General features: G+C 35.3%; 1 protein-coding gene across 1 annotated transcript in view; it reads left to right on the forward strand.

The window, feature by feature from the left end:
- The first annotated feature begins 597 nt into the window (after positions 1–597).
- The window catches only part of LOC119640287 (spondin-1-like), a 52,531-nt gene continuing 33,740 nt past the window's right edge, over positions 598–19,388 (forward strand). The window contains 1 exon segment of the mRNA XM_038038207.1: positions 598–720. Within this exon segment, the coding sequence (XP_037894135.1) occupies positions 598–720 (123 nt within the window).

Raw genomic sequence — 19,388 nt, forward strand, 5'->3', positions numbered from 1 at the left:
TAAATCTGTGAACGTATCGACGTCCTCCAACAGAAGCCGGTATATTAAGAATGTCAAAATTCAAAGTGTCACCAAGCGAGAAGATTTTTGAAGCCGTATCGCAAAATCAATCCAAAAAAATGGGCAATAAGATATTAAAGAATATGAGAGTAGCGCCACTCCAAAAGGTGACAACTATAGACAAAAAGAATAAGTCCGAAATCAAAAATATTTGAGAAAAATACCACAATGACCCAATGGAAGGCGGTCACACAGGAATTATACGTACCTTGTCGGAAATACGAAGACACTATTATTGGCCGCAAATGACAAGAACAATAGCTAAGCATGTCAAAGGATGTTCACTACGCCAAAAGGCTAAAATCACAAAACATACCAAAACTTCTATGACCCCAACACCAGTAACTGCTTTTGACACAGTTGTAATTGACACCATCGGCCCATTACCAAAGACGGAGGAAAGGCAACGCGATAACACTAATCTGCCACCTTACCAAATATTTAGTAACAATATTTAGTAACAATTCCGGTCACAGATAAAAGTGCTAAGATCGTAGCAAAAGCAATCTTCGAAAATTTCATAGAAACTACAGACCCATGAAAACACTGGTAACGCATCAAGGAACCGAATACAAAAATGCACTACTGAACGATCCTTGTAAGTACCTTAAAATCGACAAAGAAACATCAACAGCCCATCATCATCAGACGCTTGGCACGGTGAAATGCAACCACCGAACATTAAATGAACGTCTCGCCTGAATTGAATGATTGGGATATTTGGATAAAATATTTCTAATATTGTTTCAAAACAACATATTCCACAACATATAAATATTGTCCCTATGAACTAGTGTTTGCAAGGCCACCAACACAACTAACAAACCACAACTAAAACATTGAGCCACCATATAATATAGACGATTACGCTAAAGAGACTAATGTAGATTAGATACAGCATACGCGCGCGCTAGGAAACTATTAGATAAGGAAAAAGGACAACAAAAAATAAATTACGACAGCAAACTAACAATTTCCCACTAGAAATAGGTAATTTAGTATTACTAAGAAATGAAGTAGGGCATAAGTTACGAAAAAGCTATTTAGGACCGTATAAGGCCGTAGAAATTAAGGATAACAACAACATTAAAATTAAAGACAATAAAAACAAAAATCAAATAGTACACAAAAATAGGTTAAAACTGTATGAAGAAGCTACATAAGTAATCAAAAAAAAATAAAAACTAAGTGTAAGGCGGCTACACAAACAAACATTTTTTCTAATTACACATAAGTATTTTTAAGAACCCTACACAAACAAAATTTTTTTTTATTCATTATATAAATATTTATAAGAACAAAGCAAAAACATACATTCATAACAAGACCACGGTAGAAGAAATAATCGAATTAATCGATAATCACTAAACCCAAGAATGATCTTTTAATGTTAACGATCATTCTTCTCAAGAGGATAGGTGTAGGTAGCATTATCGATTTATTGTCATCTACCCGTTCAATAATCATTTATGCTTAGATTTCATTTTCATATATTTTATATAAAAACGTCGTCATCTGAATAAAATACCTAATAGTAAAGGGCATTTTGATTGCTTTTACTAACTGTTTGCCATATTCTGTACCGATTTATAATTTCATAGAAAAATATACACTTGCCTTTAAGAGGTCAGCTAAAGCTAATTACATAGTTTATAACTCGTCATGGAGGGGTGGAAATTAAAATAAAAATTAAAAAGGGAAGTATAAGAAAGTGAATTTTTTATTTCGAAAAAAAACTAAAAAATAGCGATAATCAAAGATATGTGCAGTGAAATCTATCTGTTTGCTTAATCAAAGCAAAATTGAAATTCTATAGTAATTTTTAAGTGAAAGTATTTCTTATGCTGTGCGTTCTTCTCTGGTCCATTTCCATTTATTTTATATAGAATTAAATCCCTAAACCAATAATAGACAATAAATGTAAAGAAAAAAAAAAATAGATATGTGGGTAAAAAGGAAAGAAAAACAATCGAAAAATTGTACAAAATAAACAAATTCTAAATCCCCACAAAGAACTTTGTTAAAAAACATTCAAGTGTTTAAGCAACACAACTACAAAAGAAATATAATAAAGCATCCTAAAAATGAAAACAAAATTTGAGACTAAATAAATAACAGCTGAGGAATTTCTATTAGTATAAATTATGCATATAAAAATATGTTAAATTTGAACAAAAATTGGTGTAAGTACTTGAATATTTACACAATTAATCAATGCATTCACATTATAAGAAAGCATTTAATATTCTAAGAATATATAGAAAAATTAATAGCACAAAGAAGGCATAAAAGAACATGATTTATTGTACTTGGGAAAATTAAGTAACGGAAAAATGAAATAAAAACATAAATTTTTCATGTGAGGAAAGCTGCTTAACGGTCCTTGGACCCAAATATAGGCATTATGGGTCGAAAGAGAACTTAAGGGTAGGTAAGGATAGGATTAAAAATAAGGCAGACTTGGGATATGCACGTTCGATAAGCCAGGTTTCGTAAATATCGTGAATTTCTTTTCGATGTAATCGTCTGTGGAGTGTTCGTGGGAGAAATTTTAAAACCCCCATATATATAGCTCACTTATGGTACCTACGAAAGTCTTTACAGCCTCCAATCGTTTTTAAGTGGCTGTAATTGTAAAGCCCGTAGAGAATAATTGGACAGACCTAGAAGACTTATGGACATTATATCTTACACTTGTTGTCCACTTGTTTTTAAGTGGCTGTAATTGTGATTAAATATTAAAGCCCGTAGAGAATACTTGGACCGACCTAGAAGACTTATGGACATTATATCTTACACTTGTTGTCCTCATGAAGTGGGACAACATCCCCAACGTTGTCGCTTTTGGATGAATAGTTTCTCTTTTGATGAATGGATCTGAGCTAAAAATTTGTTACTCCAACACCTCAAGTAATATTTAATTTAGGTTTGTCGTAAAGACCACAATTGCGCTATTGCCATAGTTTTCTCTATGGAAGATAAGATTTATATACATTTACAAAATGATCGCTGGTAACATATGTATTGATCGGGCCTTCACAATGCTATGAACTTCTGTTAATAGTGTTGTCGTCTAAAGGCTGCTTTAGTTTTCCGATAGCTGCTTTTTTTACACTTCTTATAAGACGCTTCCAAAACCCACCCTGTCATGCTGCTCGTTCCAAAATATTTTTGTTAACTTCCATATTTTCTACATCGTTACATTTTAACAACTGTTTAAATTTTCTAAGTTCTAAGTCTACTCTTTTGAAAGTTTTTGCGTTATCTTGTAGTGACACCACTTAGAAATTAAAGGTTCTTTGGTTTATTTGATTATTTTAGATTCTTTATTCTTTAACTTTCGTTTAAAATACTTGCTTATATTATGATGTATCTAATGTATGGTCAGTATCTTATATAAGAAATAACTTAATGCTAACTTAAGCAATATAACTAAATTAGGTTATCGCTTAGAATAATAACGTAAGCATATAATATTATATTAATAGCTTATTACTAGAATTACACTATCTTAACTAGGTTAGGTGTAAAATGTAAACTTAGCAATAACTTGTAAATTACGGTAGAGCGCGACAAATCGATAATACTACACCTTTCCTCTTGGGAAGAATGATTTCTCTCTCTTCGGGTTCCCGATTTCCTGCATGCAGCTTAGGAGCATTTCGTTCTGCTGTTTCAGCATATCCACCTGTAGGATAGGACTGCCTACCCTTGCTGGTGGGTCTTGCTGGCTGTGACCGCCGCTGCCATTTCCTGCGATGTTGCCACTAGTGTTGCGGGCGTTGTCTAGTGACTCGTTGTCGGACATCCTGAATAGATCGTTCAATTTCCTACTAAGGCTGTTAAAAAACTCCGCTGCACTGCTATCAGTGGGATACTCTTCAGTAGTGTTACTCCTTCCAAAGTGTTACTTCTTCCAAAATGAAAACGTCGAAACTCGCGATCGATAAAGTTTATTTTCCTTATACGTTACATGTATTCGTAACACTAATCTTAACAGACTCCACAACAATAGACCTTTCCCCACTTCCTGAACGATCGACCCCATCGTGTTTTAAATTCACGCCTTTCGGGGCGTACCGTTAGGAACCCGCCCACTCTCGTGGATACTCGCCACTCAGATTCAAGCTATCCCTGAGACCCTCAGGGCGCCGTTGCTCGAGCGATGAGTACCGCTGCCGCGAGTACCAGCGACCCGGGATCCCTTATCTAGCACCAGGTATTCCTTGATGCTAGGTACCCCCGACGGCCCTGACACCCGTTAGCCCCTCCTCTCCCTATTGCCGCCTTGCCCAACAGATCCACGCCTCATCAGCAGAACTGCGATAGCAATTTGGCGAGCCCCCTTTATGTTTACCTATCAAAATCCGGACAGACTAGCAATAAGAAAAAGAAAAAAACAATAATAAATATAAGGTTCGGGTTTTAATTTGAATTGAGCCAAATTAAAATAATAACTGAAATCCAAAGAAATCCTTGCGTTGGGCGCCACTTTGTTGTACCAACGAATCAAAATTTAAGTCGAAGCTATTGAAATCAAATAACTATGAAAAATTTTATGAAAAGAATTATTTACCCGGTACATATATAACAAAAATTAAATTTATCATGGAAGTTCCGGAATCTAAAGATTGTAAAACCATTCCCGTGTTACCGTTATGTTGGGCGCCATTTCGTGATGGTTTGCGACCAAATTTTTGCGTCAGTCCGACCACAAAAATTCAATTGCTGCGGTTTTCCGTTGGGCGGCATTTGTAACGCAATTTTTTTGGTAGCGCAACCTAGCTCTTAATCGGTAGATCAGCTGAACCCGGCCCGTAATTCCGCATCACAAAAAGAAACATTAACTATTAATAAAACCAAAATAACTGGTAAAAAGAAATAAAAAAAAAAAAATAAAACGAAAGGTCTTCTACTCCCATTATACAATTATGTCGTCTGTGCGGTACGTCATCCGTGGGTCTTTTCTTCGTCCATCTGTGTCTGTCTAATGTCCTCCTACCTTTCGTCACACGCTTACCCTCAACGTATTCCAGCTACTCACTTTAGCCGCTCATCGCGGTTCATATGTAAACAGAAACCAACAAAAAAAAAGCGGGGTAAATACCTGCGCTTTCCTTATTCAGTAGCAGCCCCGGCCTTTACCGCATTTTGTCCAAACGAAAAGAACCGCTGCGCTTCTTTACCCTTCCTCCAGTAAGCAACTTCTTCAGTGGTAGCAACGACACAAGATGTGGTCATAAGCAGTGGTTTTATCAAATATTTTTAAAACAGCTTTTCTTTTACAACTATTCTTTGGTTAAATCGATTTTTTACACGTTTGCTCGAGAATCAATTCATTAGCAATTCTTCTCAAACGTTGTGAATGTTCCTAGTTTTTCATCTTGAGTAAGTTAGCTTCTTTGGAATGTTTCACTTCTTCTGCTGATCTGATTATTTGTTAGATTTCATTTGTTTACTTCTTCGTTTAAACCATAAGAGAAAGAAAAATAAAGCAGTAGAAAAACTTTGAAATTTTCTACTCTTAAAAGTTTCTAATTCCTTTTTCTTTTCCTTTCAAGAATGTTATTAACAAATACTCAACGCCGTATTATGCTTTCTTTTTTCGTTGTAGTTTTGTAATACCACCAATTCCGTATACCTTTTTTCTTATATATTTTTCTTTTTTTGTTTTTTCTTTTTACAAAGGTTATGGTTTTCACTTGAGTTATTTGAAACATTTTCTCCCCTTTTTTTCCTTGAAAACTTTTCTTTAATATTTTATTTCGAAACTTTCCCAGCTCTTATCTCACTCAATGCCTCATATTGAAGATAGATCAAACTGTTCATGTATGTGTTGTATGAAAACATTTTTGCTCGTATGTGCGTTTATGACACAACAATTTAGCTGCCACTAACTTTGTTTTTGTTGTGTGTAAAACCGTCTATAACTTACAACATACATGTATTTTTTGTTTTTATATTTTGTTTAAACATATTCTTTACAAAGTTTTTATTTTATAGTTATGTCTTGAGATGCGATTTGAAAACGATATGGGGAATTGACGATGGTGCGCGTTTGGCTGTTCTTACGCGACTCTGATTAGCAGCCAAATCAATCAAGCAAAAGCTAATCTCTTCACATGATTTGTTTTTCCTTTTTTTTTTTCTTTTTCTTTTGCGTTGCTACCTAGCGACTAGCCGTTATTCTTGCAAAAAAAGGAGCAACCCGCAAACTCACGCGCCGTCATATAACGGCATACCGTTATTATGACTTGTCACGGTACTAGCCCCTTTGTTGCCGGTAGAGCGCATTTGTTAACGGGGTTTGGCTCTCTGAGCCTCATGACAAAGAACACAAAAAGTCTCGTCGGTTGTCTATCGTCCGTCTGTCCACCGTGAGTCCGCCTGTAACCGTCCGACGTCCTCCCTACGGTGCCATCACATACACACTCCCTCACCTGACCTCAGCCACAGCGGTGGCAGTTTGCACTCAGCCACACATCGGGGCTCCTCCGTAAATAGGGGATAAGAAAAAAGAACAAAAAGGAAATAAATGAATTAAAAATACCTGACCGTGAATCTGTATGTTGCTAGTGTCTGCGGTGGTGGCTGCTTACATCATCTGGTTCCTTCTTCTTACACTCTCGCCCTCTTATTCACCCCTTTTCCTCTTCCTCTTCTCTTCGTTGTGTTGCCTCCTCCTTTTTTTGCGTAATTTAAAGCGTTTGTTCAATGAATTTTATTATGAATTTCATTGACGATCAATGATGTACGTCATATTACTGCTGCCGTTGCTGTTATCGTTGTTATGGCCGATTGTGTTCGTTTCGTTCTAATTATTTAATTTTTTCTTCTTTACTTTAAGAAAAAACAACTCCATTTGGTGAGATATAATTTCCAATTTATTTACATCAACTTTCTGGTTTTTATTTCTTCGGTATTGTAACTACTTCTTTTGTAAATTCTCTTCTTTTTAAATATTTCAATATTAACAACTTTTTCTTAATGTATATTATTTCGCAAAAGCTATTGTAATAAGAAATGTATTTTATACAAAATTTCCATAATTTTATCTTATTTACATTCTCCTTAATGTTTATTATTTCGCAAAAGCGTCAATGACGTTTAAAATTAATATGTTCACACACGAATGCTATGCGTTTTGCTTGGTGACCGCGAGACGAATAGAAACGGTAACTTTATCCACTTATGCTTTGGTTTCTCTTTCACGACTTGCTTTAATTAAAAGACATTTTTCAATCACTCTTCAAAAATTTTAATAAATTTTGAGGTTTTCTTTTATTCTTTTGATATGAGGGTCGTTTCTGCAAACGAATTCAGATATTCATGTGTGAGTGGCTTTTATTCGATTTTTTTCTCTTTCAGTCATTGCTTTGTTGAAAAAAATATTTTTTCTACACACACTTCTCTTTATGTGGCTCCTAGTATATGGGTTTTTCTTAAATATTTTCTTTGTTATTTTACTTATTATTTTTTCTATCAAATACACAATTTCTTTACATAATTTGTATACACTCATTCGTACATGCATTTTTATATTGCACACATGGAAATTTATCGAAAATAGCAGTAATGATGATTTCCTCACATTTCTTTACTCGATGCAAGCAAACCTTTTTTTTTTTTTCAACGTTTAACAATTACTTTATCCCTGCCGACTTGTATTTCTTTAATAAAGTTCTAGTTAATAACTTCTTTTTCCATTATTTTTAGACATTATTTTGCAAAACTGTAAGCTTTAAGCGCTATTTTACCTTCTTTACCTGCCTTGAAATTTACTCGCGGACGTTACACAGGTTTTCTGCAATGTCTTTATTATCATTTAAATGTTTGCGAATATTTTTCCACTACAAAGTAACGACCATTCAAGTATTTTATTTGATTCACAGAATGCTTAACTTCTGGGTTAATATCGTAAGGAAGCGTTTTGCTTTCTTACTATTAACAGGTCCGTCTGCTTGGATGTCTACCCATAGACCTTAGTAACTTTCAGTCCAGTTCCTCCGTCCCCACGAGAACATAAATACCCATGGGTAGGGCACACGATCATCCGCCTCTGGCCATAACGTAAGGTAAGGAACAGTTAACCGCATAAACGGCAAAGCCTAAACATTACACAAAGTTTGTATAAAACACACGAGTATAGAATATGTATAAAGTCTGTATAAAACCTATATTTATTTATTTATTCCACCTATACAAGAAACTCAACTAAAACAAAATGGCAGTCGAGTTCAATTGACTCTTAAGTAAATCTTAAAATTAATTAATAATAAAACTTAGTATAAGTACAATAAAACAAATCAGGAGGAAAAAAAAAGAAAGAAAAAAAAAAAAAAACATGTACACAATTAGCATAGAGCCACACCCACAACCGATACAAGACCAAATTGCAAGTGAACCCCTAAGCCATCGCAAACATGCATAAGCTTGGCAACCGATAATTGTTAACAATAAATTAATTTTCGACTCATAATGACATATTTAAGGTTAAGTCAGTTTAAGTATGACATAGGTAAATCGCGCTTATTAAGCAATATTGCTTTAGTGGACTTTAAAAAGTCCGTTAATGAGAATAGATGATAAACATCATTTAGGTTCTTGCAAACAACTCTGAGCGGGTTAAACAGTTCACAATTATATTTGCATTGACTAAGCTTTATCAACATAAAGTGCCTAGAGAAACGGTTAGGGACATTAAAGCCTATCTCACGAAGTAATGCGGGCGAGTCAATTGCATCATTTATTAATTTGATTAAGAAGGAAACCCCAAGAACAAATCTACGTTTCTCGAGTGACGGTAAGGATAACAGAAGCAACCTATATTCATAGGATGGAAAAGGGGAAATCGGGTCCCAACCCAAATTCCTAAGGGCAAACAGCAAGAATTGCTTTTGTATAGATTCAATTGAATCTACGTAGCACCTATATGAAGGAGACCACACAACGGAGGCATACTCAAGTATAGGTCTAACCAAACACGTGTAAAGCCTTTTCGTAATATAAGGATCATCAAGCTCTTTGGACCACCTCTTTATAAAACCAAGCGCGGACCTAGGTTTGCTTAACGAGGACTCAATATGCAAATTGAAACGTAACCTATATTCGAATAGAACGCCTAAATCTATGAACGAATCGACGTCTTCCAACCTGTGCGAATCAATGAAGTATTGAGTACTGAACGACTTCCTTCTCAAGAAAGAAAGCTTCTTACATTTATTTAGATTTAGTTTCAGAAGATTGAGAGAGCACCATGCAACTGTTCAAATCACTTTGAAGATGATGTGATTGCGATTCTACGGAAAAAGAAGAAAACAGTTTCACATCATCAGCATACATTAAAATCTCACTGAATTTAATCACGGAGGGCAAATCATTGATGTAAAGATTAAATAAAATAGGTCCCAAGTGGCTACCTTGAGGTACGCCAGAAGTCACGGGGAATTCATCCGAGGTAATGAGGTTAAACAAAACCCTGAAAGATCTACCATACAGAAAAGAGCTTAACCAATCCACTAAGAAGAGAGGAAAGCCAGAGGTCTGGAGCTTAAATCTAAGAAGTCTATGATTAACCATATCAAACGCTTTGCTAAAGTCAGTGTAAATGACATCTGTGCGAGAACCACTAGAAAAAGCCTTGAAAACATGAGAAGTAAACTCCAACAGATTGGTCACCGTAGATCTTCCCTTTCGATAACCATGCTGGAAAGGAGAAATATACAATTTCATGGAAAAGGCTATATGCTGAGCCACAATTCGCTCGAACAGTTTAGGTAAGACACTCAACTTGGCAATGCCTCTGTAGTTCTCTACAAGTTGCCTACTAGCACTTTTGTGAATAGGAATAAGGAAAGAAGTGTTCCAACACAAAGGGAAAACATCTAAATTCAAGGACTTATTAAAAATCTTTGAGATAACATCACAAAGCTCGCCAGCACAAGATATAAGTACACATGAGGGGATCCCATCAGGTCCAGGCGAACAATTATATTTCAGAGAGCTCAATCCTTCAAAAACGTCATTTTCAGATATAACAAAGTTAGGAATTGAAATCGAATTAGAATATGGATTAGGATATGGATAATTTACCGATAAATCAAAATTGGCAGTTGAAAAGTTCTGTCGGAAGTATTCTGCAAAGAGATTTGAGGTTTCAAAATCATCCGCGGACTCGGAGCCATTAAAAGACACAAACGACGGATTTATGGAGATTTTTCTTTTGGAATTAACGAACTTGAAAAAGTATTTAGGGTTAGAAAACAAGGAGGATTTAACAAACTGAAGGTAACTGCAGTAGTATTGGCGGTTGAGGGAATTAAATTTATGCCTTGCAACAGAGTAAGCGAAATAGTCGAGAGAAGAACCATTTTTCGAAAATTTTTTGAAAAGCTTGTTTTTCCTATTCCTGTAGTATTTAATTGTTTTATTAAACCACGGGGGACCCTTGATTCGAGGACGGGAGTGCCTGATCGGCACGGATGCAGAAATAGCTTGATTTAATATATTGCAGAACGACGACAGTAAGCTATCAATGCTTCCCTCTGAGAAATAGAGCACAAAATGAGAAAGATGTGGTTTTAGTATGGAAACATTGATTTTATGGAAATCATAAAGTTGATATGAAAAATTTGTATTTTGAAAGTTATAGAAGTTCAACGAACCAACATACTTGTAATGAAAGGAAACACTCAATGCTGGATGATATGGATCCTGAGGTAAACTAAATGGAAGACAACGATTAACGCAAACCTCAGGAAAATTTGCAAAGCAGAGATCAAGAAATCTCCCATTACAATTAGGGGTACCATTGTATTGAACTAAATTATTATCAAATAATTCATTGAAGAACACAACGGCTTTATCAGATGTTGAGGAAGGGATCAAACAGCCAGAACTATCACTGTAAAACCAATTGACTTGAGGCAAATTGAAGTCACCCAACGCAAGGACTATATCGGTAGGTTTAGATTGCTTGGCCTGAGGGCGGCCTGTTTCTTATATACAGAGATATCCGAATTTGGGGGAATATAGGAGCAGGTCACATATAAGTGTTTCTTAGGAAATTTCACTCGAATGGCGATAAATTCAACATCGGGAGTAGTTGGAAATTCCAACGAATAGGTGGGGAGTGCCGTAGAAATAGCAATTAAAACACCACCACCATTGCGATACAAACGATCGTTTCTGAAAACTTGAAACGAATTATGGAAAAGTTCCGACGAATGTAGATCCGGCTTCAACCATGTTTCAGTGAAGACCAGACAGGAAAACTCCGTGCTCACTGAATTTAGGAGGGTAGAACGAATTTTTGAATTTAGGCCCCTAACATTTTGATAAATGAGAGAAAATGAGGCTGAAGAAATATTTAGTTTTTTGAAGGGAAAAGAGCTACTGCATTCGCATTACGGGGTCGGTCCCGAGGGATAAATTTCTTAATTAAGGATCCAACCGGCCACAAAGGTTTATTTAAAATCAAATCCATATTTTCAGTCGGAACTAGAATTTTAAAAGATGAGATAGCTCTAGATTGAGAAGGACCCAGTTTGAAAATACTAACTCGCTTTAAATTAACAGAAGGGGCTTTCGCTGCTAGATAACCCTTTATGTTTTCAACAGATGTATCTGGTGCCAGTCTTGACACAAATATTGCCTTTCTGGGAGGAACTGCCTTCAAACATATGTCATCAGCACTGGGAGCAGCAGGGCTAACGGATGGGGAGTTATGAGTTGGGGAAAATATAGAGGGGGTAACCACACTTGCACGAGCAGCTTGTGCGACCTGCTCAGTTTGGTGACCAGCATTTACACTCGAACAGCGAGGAGGAGAGGACGATTTACTATTACCCTTATTAGTTTTGGGCGATGACGCCTGAGAAGATTGTGTGACATCTATGGGAGTAGATACCCTTCCCACTTCAGCATAGCTCAAGCCAGAAGGATTCTCGGCCTATTTGTAACATTTATGTTACCAACCAACTCAGCCGTAGCAGAAACACTAACATTATTTGTAGCATTTAGGGAATCGCTAACTTGCACCAACGAAACGGACTTAGGAGGTGACGAACCACACGCTACGCTACGCGTTGAGACTTTGTTAGCTGGAGAGGAAGATGACTGCACAATCAAACCTAGTCTTGATTAATTCAAACTTCTGCCACAAAGAGCCGAGATTTTTGCTCAAATCTGAGAAACAATTTTTCGTCTCCGTGAAGAGTTTGTAGAAATCAATGTCCCGCTTTCTACAGTCAGGACATGACAATCGTAAACCTTTGGAAGGGTCAAGGACTGCATCAGCAGCACGGCCGGTAATACCAGCACACTTTGCATGTCCAAAACGATCACACAACCAACAAGAAATGAATCGTTCAAATTCAGGGCCGGTTTTCGCACGACATGGAGTAAATAAAGAATCCATGTCCATTGAAAACCAAAAAAGTAGCTTATGAAGGAAAAAAAGAAAAACAAAAAAAAAATGTTTTTTTTTCACGGCACAAATTTTCAGGAAAATTAAAGCAAATTTCTCACTTCCCTGCCCACTGTAAATATAGAGCGAAAACTAACGAAAACTGTAAACACAGATTAACGGGCAAAAAGAGAGACTTTTACTAAGAGCTCAATTGTTGCTTACAATAAACCAAAATGATTTTTTCACATAAATGTTTAATAAATTCATATACATTAAATTCACACTTTATTCTTTTAGAGAATTTTTTAAATTTAAACACGAATAAAGCAAAAAAGCTAAGAAATACACTAAAAAATTTGAAATATTTGTTGACAGAATAAAAACGCGACCACAAGACGCACGCAGAGTTGCCAAACTTGTATATATAAAACCATTAGGATAAAATCGGTATAAATCTGCAGGGTATGGTTTGGATAAAATCTGTATGAAATCATCAGAATATATGAACACTCACACGAGTTTAAAATATGCATATGATCTGTAGAAAATCACTACAATATATGCACACACACTAGGGATAAAAGCGCAAAAATATAGAAACACGTATTGTGTATAACAGCACACATTACTGCATAAACGTCGTTAGGCCATACAGTCAGGTAGAAGCCCTTATACGTAAAAATGTATAAGTACACAAGATCATGCAAAACGCATAGGCTAAAGATACACTTATAGCAATGTAAAGTACTGTTAGAGCATATCAACATACAGAAACCTGAGTGCTTTAAAATGTGCACATGCGATCATAACAAAGCGCATTAGCTGTAGAAATAATGTACAAAATGTGTAAACGCCGTTAGGTCGTACAAACATGTACGCAGGTAGAAACACGTATAATTAGAATATATAGGATTGTAGGATCGCACATGCCAAATACATAAACGCACACGTATAAACATGTACAAATACACACGAACAGAAAAATACATTTACTCCACATAAATGGTATAAAACGATAGAAACGTATTCGAAGTATTGAACACATAGGACCAGAAACAAAAAAGGGGAAAAACGCGTTTCGAAGAACAATATTGTAAAATAGCACTCACACACCTAACGGTGAATAAACCACGCGAGTTGGTACCTGGGTGCATGTCAAGTAGGCAGTTGAACATGTATAGCAATAAGATAGCCTTAAGTGTAATAGTACCAAGGTAGGTATAAGTAAGTTCACGCTAGTCGTAACTAAGGTTGCGTCAAACACGGCGAAGCCGACCTAAACTAAGCATACACATAAGTATAGTACCTCAAGGCATATGTAAATGCATAGAACATGTTGGCAATGGGACAAGCGAGCGAGACTCCAGCTATAAAAGAGCAGCTCATCGCACAGAATCTTTCAATTTGTATCATAGCCGCCTCAGGTAAGTGTGTACGGACAATTTGGCAAGTGGACCTTCATGAAGAGTTCTACTGACTTTACGGATAGGGGATGTGCTGATTTAGCTGTTAGTCGCCATCCCTGGAAGACTGAGGAACCCCTTTTTTTGTATTGCACACGAATGACCAACTGGAGACAAACTGTCGGCCCAGAGAGCCAACGCAGCAATGACATTGGCAACGCGTCCGGTTTCTTTTCTTGTAGTGTTCTGCGACATCGAAAAACAAAAAAAAGCTCTAACTACGTGTACGAGGAAAAAAACGGTAATAGCGCGACAAAGTCGGGCCACCTCGCTGGTTCCTGGCCAGCCTCTACACAACGCTGTACTCCTCTTATAGAAAATAAAGAAATTTAAGATCACCCCCGATGGTCCAGGATATTTCATTTTAAATAAATTATCTTGCAACGAACCTTAGAGGGGCTGAGTTTCTACCCTGCCCAAGAAGACTCGTTAGAATACCAATTGATCCTAGTTCTAGAAACCCGGTGTATCAACCATTTCGTAATTATTACAATTTTCTGTAACGCTTAACACATATTGCATTTACCTATTGCATTCTACTTTTTTCCACTACTATTACTATTAAACGGTCCGGGGGAAAATCGTTTTACAACCGTCAATTTATCATCAATGTTGATAGTTTCGTTTGTACCTGATAAACAAGTTAATGCCGGCCATTACATTTTTAGTAACAATTGAGTTGTCTGCTAGTTCTATCTATATGTGATTAGACAAATTATTTATTGTTGTTGAACACGGAAGGTTATTACCACATATCGATTCAAGCACTACTGCGGTTATTGTCATCATACTATTTTCATATTGACTTTGTACAATTTTTAACATTTCACCTTTCTACGCGATATGATTTTAAATTTAAAATTTATTTCTATTTTTCTGCAATATGCATTTGCGGACTACCATTGTCCATTATTCTCACCAACATTTAAAGTTGGCTTTCGTATGGATAAATTAAACGCACATACATATTACTCCCACATAAAGTAGCCCTCCTAGGCTGTTACTCTTCGCTTTATTCATAAATGATCTGTCATTTATGGTTTAATAGTCATGTATTTTAATACATGCTGTCCACGGTTTAGAAGCCTCACTGGTTTGGAGTAGAGTAATTATCGTATATCTTATAGCATTATTCTGTGCACTGTTACAGGCATATAACAGACAATATGTTTCTCCCAAAGAGCTAAAAAACTGTTCTTGTTATCCGTTTATATTTTATATTATGCGTTTAAGTATATGTGTAAAAATGACATGGTTTGTGAACCACTTTCCAGCAGGTCAGAGTGCTTATTATTACATTAGTAAAACGTACTGCAACAGTGTAACGAGAAAAGTGAATGAAATATCGAAGCAAAAACAATCCTTTTATGTGATTTTGTAGAAAAGAAGCAAAGGCAGGGGTATAGAAAAACTTCTTTTTTCATTAAATTGCTGCAACATTTGAGGGATAAGAATTTCCCTTTCCCACTTTGACGTCTTCAAATGAAGATTTAGATATTTAGTTGAGGACTTTGCCCATAAAAATGCAGCGTATATGTTATGTATCCGTACGGAAAGAGGAGGTAATGCTGAAAGGAACGTAGGATTGATTGATTCTGTGGACGAAACTACCATCAGCCACAATCCAATCAACATTGAAAGAGAGGAAAAAAGAATTAGAACAAATTATATAAGTTGGTGTAATGTGTATAAATTCATAATAAAGTATTCGAAAAGCTTACTTAAAAAACAAAAAAATAAGTAAAAAGAAATTTTCAATGCATTTCAGTTGATTTTTCCAATGATAAATAATAATAAAAAAAATAATAAATAAATAAAAATAATAATAAAAATAATAATAAATAGTAATATATAATAATAAATAAAAAAAAATCTACAGCAAACAACTAAAACGAAAACGAAAAACTTACACCAAAAATCTAGAACTTACAGCAAAAAACTGAAAAAGAACCAGAAAATTACACCAAAAAATTATAATTCAAGATGAAACTTACACCATATGGCAAATGAATATTATCAATTATATCATGTGATTATACCGGTCCTGGTTAACATATTTAGCCGTCATTCTCTTTCTTCAGTCTTCGTTTGGTTTTTCGTTTGATTGATTATCTCTTTCGCCTAATACTCATGTACTTTATCTGAACTTTGGTAATAATTAAATGAAAAAAGTCTAATAATCTTACTACGAATTGAGAACCACGTAGACGACAAACCGTTTTTATTATTAGATCCTTGGACGTTCGTAACCCGCTAAAAATCTTCTGGAAGCGATACAATCATTAATTATATTGTTATTCTCAGATACTTTTTCTTTTAAAATTAAAATATTGTCGCAAAACCACCAGCCGAAAACCGTACCCCAAAAAACTTAACCTTAACAAAACGCCTACACCAAAGAACTTAAACAAGAACAAGAAACTTGCCCAAAAAAACTAAAACGAGAACCAGAAAATAACACCAAAAAACTGAAACAAGGGCAAGAAACTTGCGAAAAAAAACTGAAACTAGAACAAAAAACTTACACCAAAAAACTTAAATCGAAGAAGAAATTTACACCATATAGCAAATGAGTTTTATAAATTATATCGTATGAATATACCGGTTCTCATTAATGAGAACGGAATAATAAAAAAACCGTTTTTATTATTAGGTCCTTGGACATTCGTAACCCGCTAAAAATAGCTTGGAAGAGATGCAATCATTAAATATATTGTAATTCTCAGATACTTTTTCAAACCATTGTCGCAAAACCACCAGCGGAAAACCCTACAACAAAAACTTGAACAACAATAAGAATCTTACACCAAAAAACTAAAACAACAACATGAAACTTACACCAAAAAACTTAAATCGGAGAAGAAGCTTACACCATATAGCAAATTAACATTAACATATTTAACCGTCATTGTGTTTCTTCAGTCTTCCTTTGGTTTTTATGGTTTGATTGATTATCTCTTTCTCCTAATACTCTTATACTTTATCTGTACTTTGGTAATAATTAAATGAAAAAAGTCTAATCATCTTACTACAAATTGAGAAACACGTAGACGACAAACCGTTTTTATTATTAGATCCTTGGACGTTCGTAACCCGCTAAATATAGCTTGGAAGAGATCCAATCATTAAATATATTGTAATTCTCAGATACTTTTTCTTTTAAAATTAAAATATTATCGCAAAACCACCAGCCGAAAATCCTACAAAAAAAAACTTAAACAAGAACAAGAATCTTACGCCAAAAAACTAAAACGAGAACAAGAAATTTACACCAAAAAACTGAAACAAGAACAAGAAACGTACACCAAAAAACTTAAATCTAAAAAGAAACTTACACCATATAGAAAATGAATTTTATAAATTATATCATGTGAATATACCGGTCCTCATTAACATATTTACCCGTCCTTTTCTTTCTTCAGTCTTCCCATAACTTTTCGGTTTGATAGATTATCCCTTTCACCTAATACTTTTATGCTTTATCTGAACTTTGGTAATAATTTAAGGAAAAACGTCTAATAATCTTACTACAAATTGAGAAACACGTAGACGACAACGCGTTTTTATCATTCGATCCTTGGACATTAGTAACTCGCTAAAAATCGTCTAGAAGAGATACAATCATTATATATATTGTAATTCTCAGATACTTTTTCTTTTAAAATTAAAACACTGTCACAAAACCACCAGCTGAAAACCCTACACCAAAAACTTAAACAAGAACAAGAATCTTACACCAAAAAACTAAAACAAGAACAAGAAACTTACACCATATAGCAAATTAATTTTATAAATTATATCATGTGAATATACCGGTCCTCGTTAACATATTTAGCTGTCATTCCCTTTCTTCAGTCTTCCTTTGGTTTTTTGGCTTGATTGATTATCTCTAATACTCTTGTACTTTATCTGAACTTTGGCAATAATTAAATGAAAAAGTCTAGTAATCTTACTACAAAATGAGAAACACGTACACGACAAGCCGTTTTTATTATTAGATGCTTGGACATTCGTAACCCGCATAGTTAGTTAGGTATGGATACATGCATAAGACAATATTTGCATAATATTCGTGGACCCTGATCGAAATTTAATCAGCTTATATACTTTCTCTTTCTAATTAGATTCATATAAAAGAAAGAAAAAAATTGGCTAAAAAGGAAAAAACCTCGAGCAAGAAAGAAAAAACATTTTCTTCTGCTTGAGGTAATTAAATCCATGCCTTGCAGTAGAATAGTCATAATCAAAAGTAGAAGCATTTTTCATAAAATTTTTTCAAAAGTTTATATGTCCTATTTTTGCAATCTTGAATACTTCTATTAAAGTACGGCAGATACATGCTTGAAGGTTGAGGTGGCTTGATCGAAAAGGGGTGCAAAAACAGCTAGGTTTTATACCTTATAGAACGATGTAAACAGGGTTTCAATATTTCCAGCCGAGTAATCCAGCGTAAAGTGTGAAAGATAGGATTTAAGCAGTAAGATTTTGGTTATATTAAAGTCATAATTAGCAAGCCAAAGATCAAACTAACTAAAATATATAATCCAATTCACCAACAGTCTGTCATTACAGTTTGGAGTGCAGTTGTATTAAAATAAATTACGACCAAATAATTAATTGAAAAACACGACAGCTCTTTCATATGTAGGCCGGTCCTTCCGCGTACTATTATTACGTACACAGTTCATATCGTCAACAATACCGATGGTCCGAGCTGTAACGCCTGCGTGCCTATATGGATGTCGGGGTTTCTTTCGTTCTATTTTAACCACTGGTCTTTGCTTAATAGCAATATATGTCATAAAATAGCGGAACTCCTCTAACGTGTGTAACGGCCGCGAACAAACCTTGGGTAGGGTGTCTGTCGGTCTGTGTCAACCGCAAGCGGAGCAATAACGGCATGCCGTTAGACAAAATCATGCGATTTTGTGGTACCGCTAGTAAATCGCATGATCTTGCGGTATATGTGTTTATTATTTTATTTTCTTTTTTTCTTTTCTGATCTCCTTATTCGCAAGTACAGTCAAAATCGTATGATTTTGCGGTACCATTGCTTGCTTTTGCAAGTACAGTCAAAATCGTATGATTTTGCGGTACCCTTTTTTTGCTTTTGCAAGTACAGGCAGAATCATATGATTTTGCGGTACTCCTCTTTTTTTCCTTTTGCTCTAGCAAGCATAGGCAAAATCGTATGATTTTGCGGGATCTATGTTTGCTCTTGTGAGAGTAACGGCAAGCCGTTATAGAGAGAGAGCAACAGGAAGAAGAAGAGGGAAATGAAGTGAAAAGGAGAAGTCTGTCTGCGTTTCAAAAATTAAAGTCAGGGGATAGAATTCTGAGTTGAAGTCAGTCGGCGTCAGGCACTCGCTGAGTGCGGTTCTTGTCGTTTTTTTATCCCTTGGTAGTGTTAAAGACATGAAATTTTTGTCTAATTGATAAAACGAGAAACAGCAAAG

Source organism: Glossina fuscipes, unplaced genomic scaffold (genome assembly GCF_014805625.2).
Source record: "Glossina fuscipes isolate IAEA_lab_2018 unplaced genomic scaffold, Yale_Gfus_2 117, whole genome shotgun sequence".
Classification (NCBI taxonomy): domain Eukaryota; kingdom Metazoa; phylum Arthropoda; class Insecta; order Diptera; family Glossinidae; genus Glossina; species Glossina fuscipes.